This window comes from Falco peregrinus, chromosome 3 (assembly GCF_023634155.1).
Source record: "Falco peregrinus isolate bFalPer1 chromosome 3, bFalPer1.pri, whole genome shotgun sequence".
Lineage (NCBI taxonomy): Eukaryota > Metazoa > Chordata > Aves > Falconiformes > Falconidae > Falco > Falco peregrinus.
The window spans coordinates 14,796,169-14,810,383 of record NC_073723.1 but is presented as its reverse complement, the minus strand read 5'-3'; the positions used below and the strand labels follow the sequence as shown (position 1 = coordinate 14,810,383).

Sequence of the window (14,215 nt, the reverse complement as noted above, 5' to 3'; positions counted from 1 at the left end):
CGAGCAGGGACGCGGCCCCGTTGGGACGCCCGTGTGTCGGCACGCGTGGCCATGCACACGCACCCACCCATGGTGCCATGCCTGCCCCTCCATGCCGATACCTCTGGCAGCAGCATCGGAGTTTGCTGCCTGCATGCTGGCTAGCAGCTCGCTGCCCTGCGCCTGGATGGTCTCTAGGGCCACCCCCAGCTTCTCCAGCTCTCCCAGGGCCAGGCTGTTCTCACGGATCTGCTCCCGAAGGTGGGCTGCATCACCACGGATGGAGGGCTGGCTCTGCAGGCGGCTCTGCAGCCGCTCCAGGCACTCCAGCAGCAGGTCCATGCGCTCAGTCAGCTGGGGAAGGTGTAGGAGGGGACGAGCCCGGTCACTTGAGGGGAAGCCTCAGGGAACACCAGCCCTCCTGGTGCTGGCTCTGTACCTGGCTGTAACGTGGCAGGGCATCCTCCAGCAGGGCAGCTGCCTGGCACACACGCTCACGGATGCAGCCGTACTGCTCCTCTGCCTCCTGCCAGCGCTGCTGGAATGGGGCGCCCTGCTCCGGGCTCAGCTCCACCAGCTGTGCTGAGACACGCTGCAGCTTCCCCATCAGGGGCCGGTGCTCAGCAATGGCCTCCCGAAGGCACTGAGGGCAGAGGAAAGGCTGTGGGCACACGCAGGTCCAGGACAGGGCACACGGGGACATGCCCTGGTGCTGCTGCCCTGGCTCAGTACTTGTGCATGTACCCAGGTCCCTGCAGTGCTGCCACCTCTGTCCTATGCTCCCAACCCCGTGGGATGGCAAAGCACGTCCCTGCCTTCGCCTTCACCTTCGCCATGCCCCAGCTGAATCCATCTTCCCTCACCTGCAGCAGTGCCTGCTGTTCCTTGAAGGCCTCATAGCTGATGGCGTTGGGGGAAATCTGCACCCCGATGACCTGTGTCTCCTCCAGCCAGGGCAACAGCTCCTCGTGGGCCTCAGAGAACTGGGCAAGCAGGGACTGGGCGTGCTCCAGCTGCACGGTGCAGGCTCCACTGCGCAGGAAAAGCTGTTCCATGCGCTCCCGCAGCGCCTGCACCGAGGGCTGTGAAGACAGATAGCTCACCAGGGGACATGGGGCATGGCCGGCCCCTGGGGCAAGGGGCCCTGCTGTGGCAGCATCCCACCCAGCACCCACTGGGTGCAGCCCCAGCACAGCTGCTCACCTGGAGGTGCTGCCGCAGGGGCTCGGGGCAGGACTGGAGCAGCAGGTTTGAGATCCCGAGCAAACGCTCCACCAGCCCCCGGTGGTGCAGGATCTCAGCAGAGAGCAGCTGGAAGACAGAGGTGGGTGGGTGTCAGGTCCTGCAGAGACGTCAGCAGATCCATGCGCATGTGATCTGGGGGGTCAGTGCAGGAGCCCAGCAGAGTAGGGGTACAATGCCAGTGTCCCTGGGGATTTCCCTTTGGCGTTGGGGTACCAGTGGGTTGCACCCTGGCCCAGAGCAGCACTGCAGACCCACCTTCTGATCAGAGAGCTGCGAGTGGAGGGCCTGGGCATCCAGCTGCACCCGCCCGATCTCCTCCAGCCGCTCGCCGAGCCCAGCCAAGCGCGCAAGCTGGGAGTCAAGGATCTGCTCGAACTGCAGAAAGGAGGAGACCTGTCAATGTGCCGGCAGGGAGAGCACACGTACCAGGGCAGCCTTGCCGGGACACAGACCCCCTACCCCCTGTGTGTCTGCTGCTGGTTAGCACCGGACCTCCTGCTGTAGCCTGGTGCAGCCCATTCAGCCACATCCCTCCAGACTCAACTCCCCCATCTCATGCTGCAGGCAGCAATGCCATGGAGCCAGGGAGGGGTGAAGGGGGCAGAGGGTGACATTGCTCAGAGCCCCATGTCCCGCACCTTCTCCTTGTCGCTCGTGCTGACCGGGGGCTCCTGGCCACCATGCTGGCTGTCCCAGGAGCCCAGCTCCTTCTCCATGCGGCCCAGCCAAAGTGCCAGGTCCTCCTGGGCAGTGCCCAAACGGGATGAGGCCTCCAGGGTCTGCCCCAGCCGGTGCATGGTGTCAGCACTGCTCTGGCCCACAATGAGATACCGCATCCTCAAGGACTCCATCTTCTCCTGTGCCAGCTGGGCCTCCTCCCCTGCGGCAGCAGCAGTGCAGCCAGCATCAGCGCTGCTGCAGCCGGGGACCTGCAGCACTGATGCCCTTCCTCCCCCATGACAGTCACTCTGTCCAATCTTCCCCTGTGCCTGCCCCTGCCCTGCTTCTCCTGGACCCAGCTCCAGTCCCTCATCCCCACTGGAGGCAAAATTTCCCACCACACCCCTGGCCCCTCTCTACCCGACGTCCATCACACAACACTGTCCTCCCACAGCTGCCAGCAGCACCCGGTGGGGAGCAGAGGGCCCCAAAGACACCCAGAACCAGGTGTCCCCTCACTGGTGTGGGCTGCCACCTCCCCAGGACATGCCTTGGTGCCAGCACAGCAGCAGCACGCTGTGCTCATTCCCTCCCACATCCTGTGGTCCCGACCTTGCAGCCACCACTTCAGCCAACCCCACTCGCCTGTCACCATCTCCAGGACCCGCTGCCCGCTCTCCAGGGCACCATCCAGCTCTCCCAGCCGTTCACGAATCTCCTCGCAGAGGACCTGGGCAAGAGGCTCCCGTGGCAGCGGCTGCCGCAGACATCACCCCACACATCCCCACTGCACCCACCGGCATGCCTCCCGTCCCCACCGCCAACCCCAGACCTCCCCATGGCCCCGCTCGTGGTTTCCCCTGCCCCACTGAGCCCCACTCACGCCCCCCACCCTGTGCTGCAGCAGGTGCCCGAGCCCACCCAGCACTCAGCCCAGCCTCGACCTGGGTTTGCCGGTGGGCGTCCTGCACACGGCTGACGCAGCCATTGGCATGCCAAAGCTGAGCCAGCTGCCGCTCCGTGGTGCCAAGCCACTCCTGGAAGGAGTCCACAGCCTCCTGGAAGCCCTGTGCTGCCGGCAGGATCCGCTCCAGGTGGCCGTACCTGTGCCAGGAAGGTTGGGTGAGCCAGGGAGGGCACAGCCCCTGGCTCCAGGGGCCAAAGCCCCCTCTCCCCCTGGCACTGGGGCTGGGTGGCCGACAGCCACATCCAGGGTCCCCCTGCCCTGTGCTCCCCACCCCAAAACTTCCCACCCTGAATGCAAGGGGGGAGGCGAGGCCAGCATCCCTCTGCTCAGCCCAGGCAGCACCACGAGCATTCCAAGGACACGTGGCAGGTGCCCTGGGCTGAGCAGGGACACAGGACACAGGGATGCAGGAGGAGGCAGCCCCTGCCCGGCTGCACCAGCCCCGGCTCTACTCCATGACCTGTCCAGGACCTCCCTGCCCCGGTATCACCCTGCCAACCAGGCTGAGCGCTGGCATGGCCACACTGGGGCACCTGGCCGTGCCGCTCCGCTCCAAGCCCAGCGAGACCCCAGCAAGCTCCCCTGCCTCCTGCAGCAAAGGGCCAGCTCTTGCCCTGATGCTCCACAGCCTCATGCTGGAGCAGCCATAGAGCCACAAACCTGCTGACCTCAGGGCCAGGAAAGCACGCAAGAGGCATGGCAAGCGCTTGCCCCAAAGCAGAACTGTCACCCACCGCCCTGCACAGTGCCGGCCTGAACCGCTCCAGACCGAGCCCCTTGCGGGCAGCGGGGAGGGCCGGGCGCTGCTGTGAGGCAATGGTGCATCCCTGGCTGGCAGAGCACCGCAGAGGCTGCAGGGACCAACCTTGCACCACACACAGCTGGAGGCAGCACAGTCTGCAGGGCACGGTGCAGCCCTGGTGTGAGTGGGATGGGGACAGTCCCTCTGCCAGGGCAGCCCTGGCAGAAGCCCGGCAGAGCATGCCACTGCTGCACACAGGGATGGCAGGGGGGTCACAGCACCATAGCCCCACTGCCAGCTGTTGGGAGAGCCCGTGCAGGCAGGGAGGGGGTTGCCACCCCAGCTGATGAAGATCTCAGCCCTGACCCACCTGGCTTCAGCCTCCTGCATCAGCTTGCCCCACTTCTCCCCAAGGCCAGAGAGGCTGCCATTCTCCTCAGGCACCGCCGTGTCAGAGCCGTGCACTGGTGGCCCAGGTCTGTCCTGCAGGAAGAGCTCCACCCGTGGCCTCCGCTCCTCCAGCAGCCGCTTCAGGAGCTGCAAGGCAGTGGGGCATAGCACTGTGCTGGGGACCCCCCTACCTCCAACGCCACCTCGGCACAGCCTGGAGAATCAGCAGCCCTGGGACAGCCGCTCTGCCCCCCGGCCCCCTAATCCCTGGCTGGAGAGCAGCGTGGGTGGGACACGCCAGCCTGGATCTGCTGACCTTCTGCTCCTCCAGCTGGGCCTTCGCCACCTTCACTTCTGCTGAGGGTGGCTTCTGGTTGCTAACCAGCTCCTCCATGTCCGCCACCCAGGCCAGCAGGCACTCCAGTGTGTCCTGGGCTCGCTCTGTGCCCGTCAACTCCTCCAGGACTGGGACGGCCCGCAGGGACACCTGGGGAGAGAGGTGGCTGAGCCGCCTGGCTGGGCAGGAGGCAGCCATGGGGCAGCTGTGGGGCTGGGGTATGCCCCTCCCCACCATGCCCTGCCCAGGAGGTGATGCGGGGGACAGGTCCTCCCCAGCATCCCCCCACAACCCCTGCTCGCCCCATCGGCAGGGCTGTGTGGGGATGGGCTCTCTGCAGACCTGCACTCCTCCTCAGGGCAGAAGGACCGGGCACTGCCCGCAGGGCTCCGCAAAGCCAGGGCTTCGTGCCATGCGGACCCCCTGCAGACACACATCCCCCATCAGCCGCAGCAGAAAGGAGGGGGCTTGTCTCATCCTCTGGCACCCAGATGCCCCAAAGCAATGAGGTGGGGGGTGCTGCCAGCTGGGCCCACATCAGGGCATCAAGGGCCGCATGCCCCGGCCGCAGATCCCCTGGCACAGGAGAGCGGCGGGAGCGCACAGCCCCACATGAGCCCAAGCCAAGAGAGACAAAAGCCAAGACTCGCTCACGGAGACAACTGTGCTGGCAGAGCAGCCCCACTGGCACAGCGTCTTCCACAGCGAGGGTCCCTGCCCGACAGTCACCTCTACGGCATCCGTGTGTCCAGCGCGGCTGCCAGCCGCGAGCTCCCCCGCACGCTCCGTCAGCACGGTGACGGTCCGGGTGACCAGGGGCTCCCCACCCTTCTCGCCAGCCGGGTACTCGGTCACCTCCACAATCTCTGTCACGATGGTCTCAGTCACCTCCGTCACCTCCGTCACTTCCCGGGTGGTGACAGGTTTCCAGGACCAGGTGCTCCGGGGGGCACTGGCCCGGGGTGGGGTCCAGGCTGCACCCCCCACCTGCCCCTTCAGCGGGATGCAGGCCGTGCTCCCGTTCTGCACCGCCATCTCTGACTGGCTGCGCTTCAGCACGGGGCTGCCCGGCCGGCTCCAGCTGGCGCTGGGCACCGGGCTCCAGCCGTTCTCCACTGGCACCAGTGGCTTCTCCGGTGGCCCCAGCCAAGCCTCTGCGATGCTCCTGGTGGGCGGCTGCCCCACGTCCAGCCCCAGGTCCCGGAGCTGCGGCTCCCGGAGGAGCTCCTCTGACCGCCGGCTCTTCTCGCCCAGGCAGCTGGGCCGGCTCACCGAGTTCCCCATGGCATGGGCACAGGCGCCGGGCCCCCGCCTCAAATCCCGGCCTGAAACAAGCCAGGAGGATGCACATTACCGGAGCCACGGCAGGGCTGCACGGTGCCTGGACCCTGTATCCTCTCCTGCCCTTGCTCCCAGCTGTGCCTCTGCCTCGGATGGCTGCTGGTGCTGCCCAAATTCCTGCACGGGCTTTGGGGGTTCCCAGCCCCCTCCCCCCACAAAGTACTACGGAGAGCCGGGGCCCTGGGGACAGGGAGGGACAAGGCGCTGGCCGTCACCCAGGACCAAGTGGAAGGAGGGGACCCCAAGGGGTTCATGGTGGGGCGTACGGCCCTGCACGTCAGGCGCGCGTCTCGTCTCGTCAGCAGGCATGTAAATGAAGGGTACCGGGAAGCAGCGCAGGGCACCCGGCAGACAAGCAGATGCTCCTGACCGGCATCGCTTTGTGCCATTAGATTAACTCAGAGGCCAGCAGAGCTGGGAGAAAAGAGCCATCTGTCTGCAGGGCCTGACAAAGGCGGCCTGGGGACCTGCTGGGGGGAGCGGGGCTGGGGGCCATCCGTCTGGGAGCACCCACCCACCCGCCCAGGCAGGGAGGCAGCCTCCCCACCCTGCCAGCCCTGCCGCAGCCATAAATCCCCCCGCGCCACCCAGCAGGACCCTCCCACGCCAGCCCCCTGCCAGAGCCTGGCTGCAGCCGCAGCGCCTGCCCGCACCCAGACCCACCGCTGCCAGTGCCCAGCCCTCACGCCCAGCGCTGGGTGCACACCCTTGTGCCCATGTGCACACGCACACACCCCCACGTGCACTCACACGCACCCACACTGGCACGGTGCACCCACACTCCACACTGGGCATCACACCTCTCTGGCTGGGCATCCCACTGCCGGCGTGGGCCGGGGTGCTGGGGGCACCCACCCAAGGGCCACGCAGCGCTGCACACCCTCCACACCCACGCACCTGGGGCCACATGCACACCACACATCACACCCTGCTCTGCTGCACACCGGGCCACTGGCAGAGATCCCCAAACCCCAACGCACACCTGCGGCCACGGGGCTACACACGACACGCAGCCGTGGCCCAGGAGCACACGGGCCAGCCTGCCCCACGCACCCACAGCGGCCGGACACCCCAGGGTGCACACTCCTGCGTGGCCGGAGCGCTGGCCAGCAATCACACACACGCCGTGGCACACCGTGGCACATGCCACAGGGACCATCCTCGTGCAGCAGGGCATCGTACGTGCTGACACGCGGCTGCAGCAGGCAGCAGACCCCGCACCCCCGAGCCGGTGTGGCCCCACGCGTGGCATCACGCCCCTGCCCTGGCCCCCCACAACCCTCCTGCGTGGACGGGCTCCCACGGGGCAGCACGGGTGGAGGAGCCACAGCGCCGGGGGAGGCGCGGGCTGAACCGGGGAGTCAAACCCCCCACACATCCCACCGCTGCCGGGGCACCCCGGGCTTCTCCCCCGCCGGCCGCCAGCCCCGGGCTGCCCTGCCCGCAGCCCCCCGCCCGCCCCGCCCCGGAGCCTCCCCAGCGCCCCCCGCCCCGGGCACTCACCCCTCGGCGGAGCCGGGCGTCCATGGGGCCGGGGCCGGCCCGGGGGGGCTCCGCCGCCCCCGCTACCCGCCGCACCGCCGGGCCATGGCGGGGGACAAGCCGGCGGAGCGGAGCGGGGCTCGGGGCTCGGGGCTTGGGCCCCCCCCCGCCTCTCCCCGTTACCGCCGCCCGGGCATCCCCCGCCCCGGCCCCGCCGCCGCCTTTGTGCACTGCGCCCGGGGGACGGGGCGGCACCGGGCGGGACCCTGCGGCACGGCACGGCACGGCTCGGCTCGGCTCGGCTCGGCACTGCCCCGACACGGCTCGGCTCGGCTCGGTGACCCCGCCGCACCCCCCGCTGGCACAATGCGGCCGCCCGCGTTAACTCTTTGCGCGCCGAACGGCGCCGTTACCGGGGAAACCCCCGGGGACTCGCAGCCATCCCGGGCAGGGGGAGGGGAGCAGCGCGGTTCCCACCGCCCACCCCGCGCCGCCCGGCCCCCCCTCACCGGCCACCGCCGCACCTGCTCCCGCACCGGCACCGCCACCGGCACCTGCTCCCGCACCGCCACTGGCACCGGCACCGGCACCGCCGCTGCCACCGGCACCTGCTCCCGCACCGGCACCGCCACCGGCACCAACACCAGCACCGGCACCTGCTCCCGCACCAGCACTGGCACCGCCACTGCCAACGGCACCTGCTCCTGCACCAGCACCGCCACCGGCACCAGCACCAGCACCGGCACCTGCTCCCGCACCAGCACTGGCACCGCCACTGCCAACGGCACCTGCTCCCGCACCGAGCTGTGCTGCCCCGGACCTGTGCACCCACTGCATCCCCGGCGTGTCTGCACCTGCAGCCCCATGGCAGCACAGCACCACAGTGGCACAGCCCCACGGTGGCACAGCCCCACGGAGGCACAGCCCCACGGAGGCACAGCACCACAGAGGCACAGTCCCACAGTAGCACAGCACCACAGAGGCACAGCCCCACGGCAGCCCAGCCCCTCTGGCTCTGGGGTTGCACCCCTCCGGGGCATATTGTTGTGTCTGGCCCCCCACCTGGCTCCAGCCCCTCCAGTCCTGGTGCTGCCAGCCAGAGTCTCAGCAGGCTGCTGCGGCCGCAGAGGGGGCACAGCCCTGCTCCCCAGAGCTCTTGCAGGTGCTGGGTGTCCTCAGCCAGGCTCGGTGGGACATGGCAGGGACACGGCGGCTGGACAGGGCTGAGAGATGCTACTGCCCACCACACCCCACAAGCCAGGGTCCCCCAGGCCTGAGCTCAGGGACCCCATTCTGCCCCTGCCCTGAGTGTGGGAGAGCCTGAGGGGGGTGGGCAAGGGGCTGCCAGAGGTGCCGGCGGGGGGGGGGTCTGCTCCTGCTCGCAGGGTATGTGGTGTGAGCCCCATCCTCAGCCTGCCTGGACCCAGCTCTGACACAGTGGCCCCACAGCCAGCAAGAGAGGCCCTCTAGGGTGGGGGGTCCTGCCCTGCACAAAGGAGTGGGTGCCCCTCACCGGGCCCCGGGGAGCCCAGGGGCCGCTGCAAGGAGTGTCGCGCTGCACTGATGGATGGGGCTCCCTTGGGGTCTCCTGAAAGCAGCAGGCGGAGGGGCCGGGGGCTTTGTCTGCTCTGCTGCTGGAGATGCTGCAGGGAATTAGCATATCCCAGGCTCTCCTATGGCACTGCACCATCTTCACCGCTCCGCTCTGGCACCTTCCCAATGCCCACAGCTGGGAGCTCAGCACCTAGCGCTGGATCTGTGCGTGGGTGCCCTGCCCAGGCACCAGCTCCCTCAGGGGGTTCTGGGCATCCCCAACTGACCCAGGGGCCAAGCAGGTGGGACCTAGCCCTCACTGATGGTGCTGAGCATCATCAGGTGCCAGTGCCAGTGTGCTGGGGAACATGCTGCTCCACTGAGCACCAGCGGGCTTGACCTGGGGGGCTGCTGCCCTTGCCTGCCACCCTGAGCCCCCTGGAGCAGCCACCCCCTCCAGCAGTGCAGCTACCACGCTCCTCCCTGCTGCCACACGGCAAGCAGGCACCAGCCTTGGGACCCCTGGGTTCAGCCACCATGCTGGCAAAGCACCCTGGGTGCCCCACAGCACCTATCTGGGACCCCACGTGGCAGGGACTGGGCAGGGGGGCAACAAGCTGACTCCCTCAGCAGAGCAACTGGCTGCCTCCTGCCCTGTGCGCCTGCCGGCAGCTCGCCTGGCACGCTCCACAGCCCCAGGTACCGGGCTTGGGGTAGGCACGGGCGCCCCAGGCAGAGGGAGCCCAGTGCGGGGCACCGGGCGAGAGCAGTCGGCTGGAATCCGTAGCCTCAGATCCCGGGAGTGGGGTGGGTTTCTCCTCGGCCTCGGCTTTGTCTGCGCCGAGGCCGCGATGAATGGCCCTTTCAGTTTGTGCTGTCATGTGTGTGGAGGGAGCCCGTGTGCTGGCCAGGCCCGGAACAAAAGGAGCCAGCGAGGGACTGTTTGCAGGGCGGCGAGGAGGGGGCCGGCTAGGGCAGCCCCCACCACGGGTGCTCCCGCCGTGGCTTAGCGTAGATGGGGTGGTGGGAGCTGGTGGCCTGTGCTGGCCCGAGGCTGGGGGAAGGACACGCCAGTGCTCTGCCGGTTGCAGGCAGGTGGGTGGGCAGCAAGCAGAGGGGTCTGGGCAGCAGGGACGCCTCTGCACGTGTCCGGGCAGGGGGCAGCCCTCGCACAGCTACACACATCTTACATGGCTGCATGGCCCTGAGCATGGCTGCACACACTTTGCCTGGGCAGGGTGACACGGCTGCACACACCTTGTACGGCTGCACACACCCGGTGCATGGCTGCACATGCCTTGTGCATGGCTGCACACCCCTTGCCTAAGCAGGGGGACATGGCTGCATGCACCTTGCATGGCTGCACATACCCTGTGCACAGCTGCACATGCCAACTGGGCAGCAGTGCGGTGGGACACGGCTGAGCTGGAGTGGAAGGTGGCCGTGGCACCAGCAGGGCACCTAGGCAGCGATGCCACCAGTACCAGCAGGACCCCAGGTACAGCAGGCTCCAAGCCCACAGCAGCCGAAGGTGCCGTTGGTGGGGACGGAGGCGTGACTGGGCGAGCACTGTCAGGCTGGGGAGCAGCAACCGGGAACAGGGGACCCTGCCTGGCTCACGTGTCACCAGCAGATCTGCAGGGCTGTGCCACAGGGCCTCCCAGCTGGCCATGGCCCAACACCATCATCCCTTTCAGGGACCAAGACCTCACCAGCCTTGGTGGAGACGTGGCCTGGGTCCTGCCTGGCTCTGAGCGGTTCTGCCAGCTGCCATGCACCTGGGGGTGAACCCATTACCTGCAGGGCATGGCCAGGCTCCGGCAGGGTGGGCAACCTCTTCTCCACCGCATCCAGCCAGTGCCGCAGGGCCAGCAGCTGCTCGTGCACTTCCAGCCTCCGCTCCATCCATTCGCCCTGCTGCCACGCTCTGGGGAGACAGCAGGGACACACCGGGCTGCTGGGCTGCACGGCTGCCACCTGCCCTGCCCACCTCTGCCACGGGCATCTCTGCCTGGGACCCCCTTGGCTGCTCTTGCATGGGAGAGGGATGAAATGATGCCCAGGCTGCCAGCATCTCTCTGCCCACAGCGCCCACCTCTCCCCTGTGCTGCTCCAGGGAGAGGATGGCTCTAGGAGTCTGCGGACCAGGGGACATAAGGACCACAGAGGTGACCCCACTCAGCACCCCATGCAGCTGACCGACGACCACCGCAGATGCCAGGGAAGGCAGCTCTGCAGCTCCGCTCCCAGGAGACCCTGGACAACCTCGCAGGTTTCCCGTAACCAGCCTTGCACCCCATCCCACTGGTGTGGCCAGTGCTGGCTCAGCCATACCTCCCCTGCCTTGCCTACATGCCACCGGGCAGGCATCCCCGAGCCGCCCCCAGCCCCACATGCCCCTCGGCAGGGGACGCCCCTCAAGGGTGCCTCGGCCAGGTTTGCAGGCAGTACCTCTCCTCATGTCCGTGTCATTGGCAAGATAAACCCAGCGCCCAGCACCCAGCGCTCACAGCTGCGCCTGGTCCCATCCCTGCTCGCCACATGGGGGATGTACCTGCACCCTCCCCATCCCACAGCAGCTGGCCCAGACCCCCCGGGGCTGTGCAGGATTTGGCCCAGTTCCCCTCCTCATAGTGCAGATTTCCAAACGCACACATGCAGACCCCAGCCCTGGCCTGCCCTGACGAGGAGCCCTGGCACACCCCGCTGTGACCAGCACTGCCCGTACCTCTCTATCTCTTCCCCATCCTGCGACGACTCCTCCACACTCTGTCCAGAGAGACTGGTGTCATCTGCAGCACAGCGCTTCTGCAAGGAGAGCAGGAGAGGGACAGGGTGTGGGGATTTGGCAGCTCCGCCACCCCGCCAGCACACCAGTGCAGATGTCTGGGGGTGTTGCTGTGTCCCCCCGCAGGGACTGCCAACCCCACAGAGGGGCAGCTGCTGGCCCATCCTCACCAGGCAGGACAGAGCACCCCTGGCCGGGACACCCGACCTCCATCCTCTGCTCCAGCCTTGTGGCACTGGCCCACCAACCATCGCCAGTACCTGTGGGTTTCGGCTCTGCTCATCTCTGTCTCCTCTGCTGGGACAAGCACCACTCGACACAGTGATTCCTGCAGCTCTCCTGAATTTCCTGACCCTTTTTCACCTGGGATTGCTCCCAGATCTCACTTGCTGCCAGCTACACCTTCCAGCCCCTTCAGCTTGTTCTGGTTGCTGGTCCCTGGTGTCCCTACATCTGTCCCTCGTAAGGCCACACACTGCAGAGCCCATGGTCCAGCGCCTGGCTGAGCCCAAACCAAGCCATGGCAAACTGACCCACGGCTCTTCCCAACCCGGCCAGGGGCTGCACCGCTTGCCTGCCTCATATTTCCACTGACCCCACAACCACTCCATTTCCCTAGCCCCATGCACAGGATCTGTAGAGGGATTTTTAAAGGACCGAGGACATATGTTACCATTGTCTGGGTTGGACAACCCAGGCCTGTTAGTTGAAGCTGCAGAGCAGTTTTAAATTGTCCTGGGAACAAGCAGTGGGAGAAGGAAAGAGAAGGAAAACAAGCTATGCACAAAGAAGAAGCCAGGTGCAGAGCAAGTCCTGGGAACCGTGAAATCAACGCACTCTCATCGGCACACTCTGATAAGGCACCTGCAGCATGCTCACCGATCAGCGACACGGACCCCCACGTGGCCCAGAGACTTTTATCCAATCACTTGTGTGTAAAGTCAGGTGAGCAGTCGGTTTAAGTTATAAATATGACCTGTTTGTTTAATAAAGGGAGCACGGCATTTATTGGTGTGATTGTCATGACTTGGCCGACTCTCCACGGGGGACCCTCTTCGAGGATCAGGCCCCTCTGCCCCAGCACAGCGGGTGCCTTCGCTGGGGGCAGGCACTATGTGCCGGAGGTAGCAGAGCTTAGGCAGGCAGGGGCAGTGGGAGGGGATCATCCTGATCTTGCGGCTTTTCCAGCATTATGAGTTGAACCCAAACCTGCCTTGAGCACCCTGCATGCCCTCGGAGCACCCCAGAAGGCAAAGCCAGCCCACTGTGGAGGCACGGAGCAACAGCACCTTGGACAAGAAGAAAAGGCATGGGGCTGGGCAGTGCCCCTCGAACCACAGCAGGCAGCGTCTCGGAGCAGCCCACGCAGCCTGTGGCACCCAGTTGCATGCCAGCAGCACACGTGGTCCCATGCAGACAGCACGTGTTTCTGGGCATGCGTGTCCACGTGCAACATACTACCCACTCCAGCACGTGCCGAGGCAAAAAAGGGGCTATGTTAACAGGGCCCTGTGGGGAGCACGGTGTGGCAAGGCCATTCGGCATGCTTTGCCAAGAGCCTGCAGGTACAGTGCAGTCTGCCACCCTCGGGCACCAGCGGTGGGGCTGGACTTGCTCCAGGCTGGGACACTGGCAGAGCTTGGCTGGGGCACCTCAGAAGGGTCTGGCCAGGGCATGGGCTGTGTGGGGCTGGTGGGGTCAAGGAGCAGCCCCTCATGGCATCCTCTGAGCTGCATGCCCCTCCCCCCGAAATGCACCTCAGGCTGCAGCCTGGCCCAGGGAGATGCAGGTGGCTGCCCCCTGCCTCCCTCCCCACCAGCTCCCACAGGGACCAGGGTCTTCCCAGCGGAAACCTCCTTTGCTTCTGTGCCAGTGTCAGAAAGACTGGGATGGTATGGCCACCGTGGTAAGAATGATAACACATTACCATCCCTACGAGCCCTTCCCTTGCTGCAGATCACCGCCCTGTGGCAAGAGGCATCTGCCTGAGTTCTGCCAGCCCAGGAACCCCTGGAGACATCCCCAAGATCTCCTCTGGCTGTGACCAGCCGTCCAAGCTGTTGGCAAGCTCAGAGCCTGCACACCTTGTGCAGAGCCTGCAGCTGTTCCCAGCTCTGGTGCTGTTAGCTCAGCTGCGTTGCTGCAACAAGTGGAAGGAGATGCTACGTGAAAACGAGCCTAGGAGCAACGCTGCTCGCACAGGCACGAAGACAGGGGGAGGAAGAAGATGCCAGTGGCTGCTCCATGCCCCAACTGGGAAGCTGGGTTTGCAGGAGGGATCACACCATGCCTGTACCCAAAGGCTGAGGGAGATGCCCACACTCCTACACAGTCCTAAGAGCCCTGCAATTAACCTGTCATTAGCCCTGCTAATGCCTTGCCAGGTCACCTGGCTGAGCATAACGAGGGGGAGCAGCCTGTAATGCTGCAGATGCCACTGGGAATCCCATGGAGGAAAATGGGAAAGCGCACAGTGCCAGCGGCCAGAGCCCTGGAGAGGCTGGAGGAGGCCAGAGCAAGCAATGCACATGCCACAGCGAACAGCAGGGTCTGGGACAAGCTCCAGCCTGCGGCGAGGGACTGCATCCAGCATGAAGAGCTGCAGAAGCATGCCCAGGGAGGGGAAGGAGGAAGGGGAGATGCAGCCAGCTCCGAGGCTTTCATCAGAGGAGCAAGGGAGCCTGGTGCTCAGGACCCCTGGTTCATTTTAGCTGGGGCGCAGCGAGGGCGGCTGCTGAGGCGTGGGAACGA

At 66.3% G+C, this 14,215-nt stretch overlaps 1 protein-coding gene across 2 annotated transcripts in view; it reads right to left on the bottom strand.

Moving 5' to 3' along the window:
• Positions 1–14,215, bottom strand: part of LOC101915904 (microtubule-actin cross-linking factor 1, isoforms 6/7) — a 36,395-nt gene that overhangs the window by 13,895 nt on the left and 8,285 nt on the right. The window contains exons 2-14 of one of the 2 annotated variants that reach the window (XM_055798393.1): positions 11,405–11,484; positions 10,474–10,603; positions 5,050–5,645; positions 4,300–4,470; positions 3,964–4,130; positions 2,829–2,988; positions 2,530–2,614; positions 1,863–2,104; positions 1,480–1,599; positions 1,183–1,290; positions 843–1,061; positions 419–622; positions 102–333 (exon numbers count right to left, since the gene is read on the bottom strand). In XM_055798393.1, the coding sequence (XP_055654368.1) occupies positions 102–333; positions 419–622; positions 843–1,061; positions 1,183–1,290; positions 1,480–1,599; positions 1,863–2,104; positions 2,530–2,614; positions 2,829–2,988; positions 3,964–4,130; positions 4,300–4,470; positions 5,050–5,645; positions 10,474–10,585 (2,416 nt within the window). In that variant the 5' untranslated portion in view covers positions 10,586–10,603; positions 11,405–11,484. The remainder of the gene's footprint in view (positions 1–101; positions 334–418; positions 623–842; positions 1,062–1,182; positions 1,291–1,479; positions 1,600–1,862; positions 2,105–2,529; positions 2,615–2,828; positions 2,989–3,963; positions 4,131–4,299; positions 4,471–5,049; positions 5,646–10,473; positions 10,604–11,404; positions 11,485–14,215) is intronic. The other variant, XM_055798394.1, reaches the window with a different exon arrangement.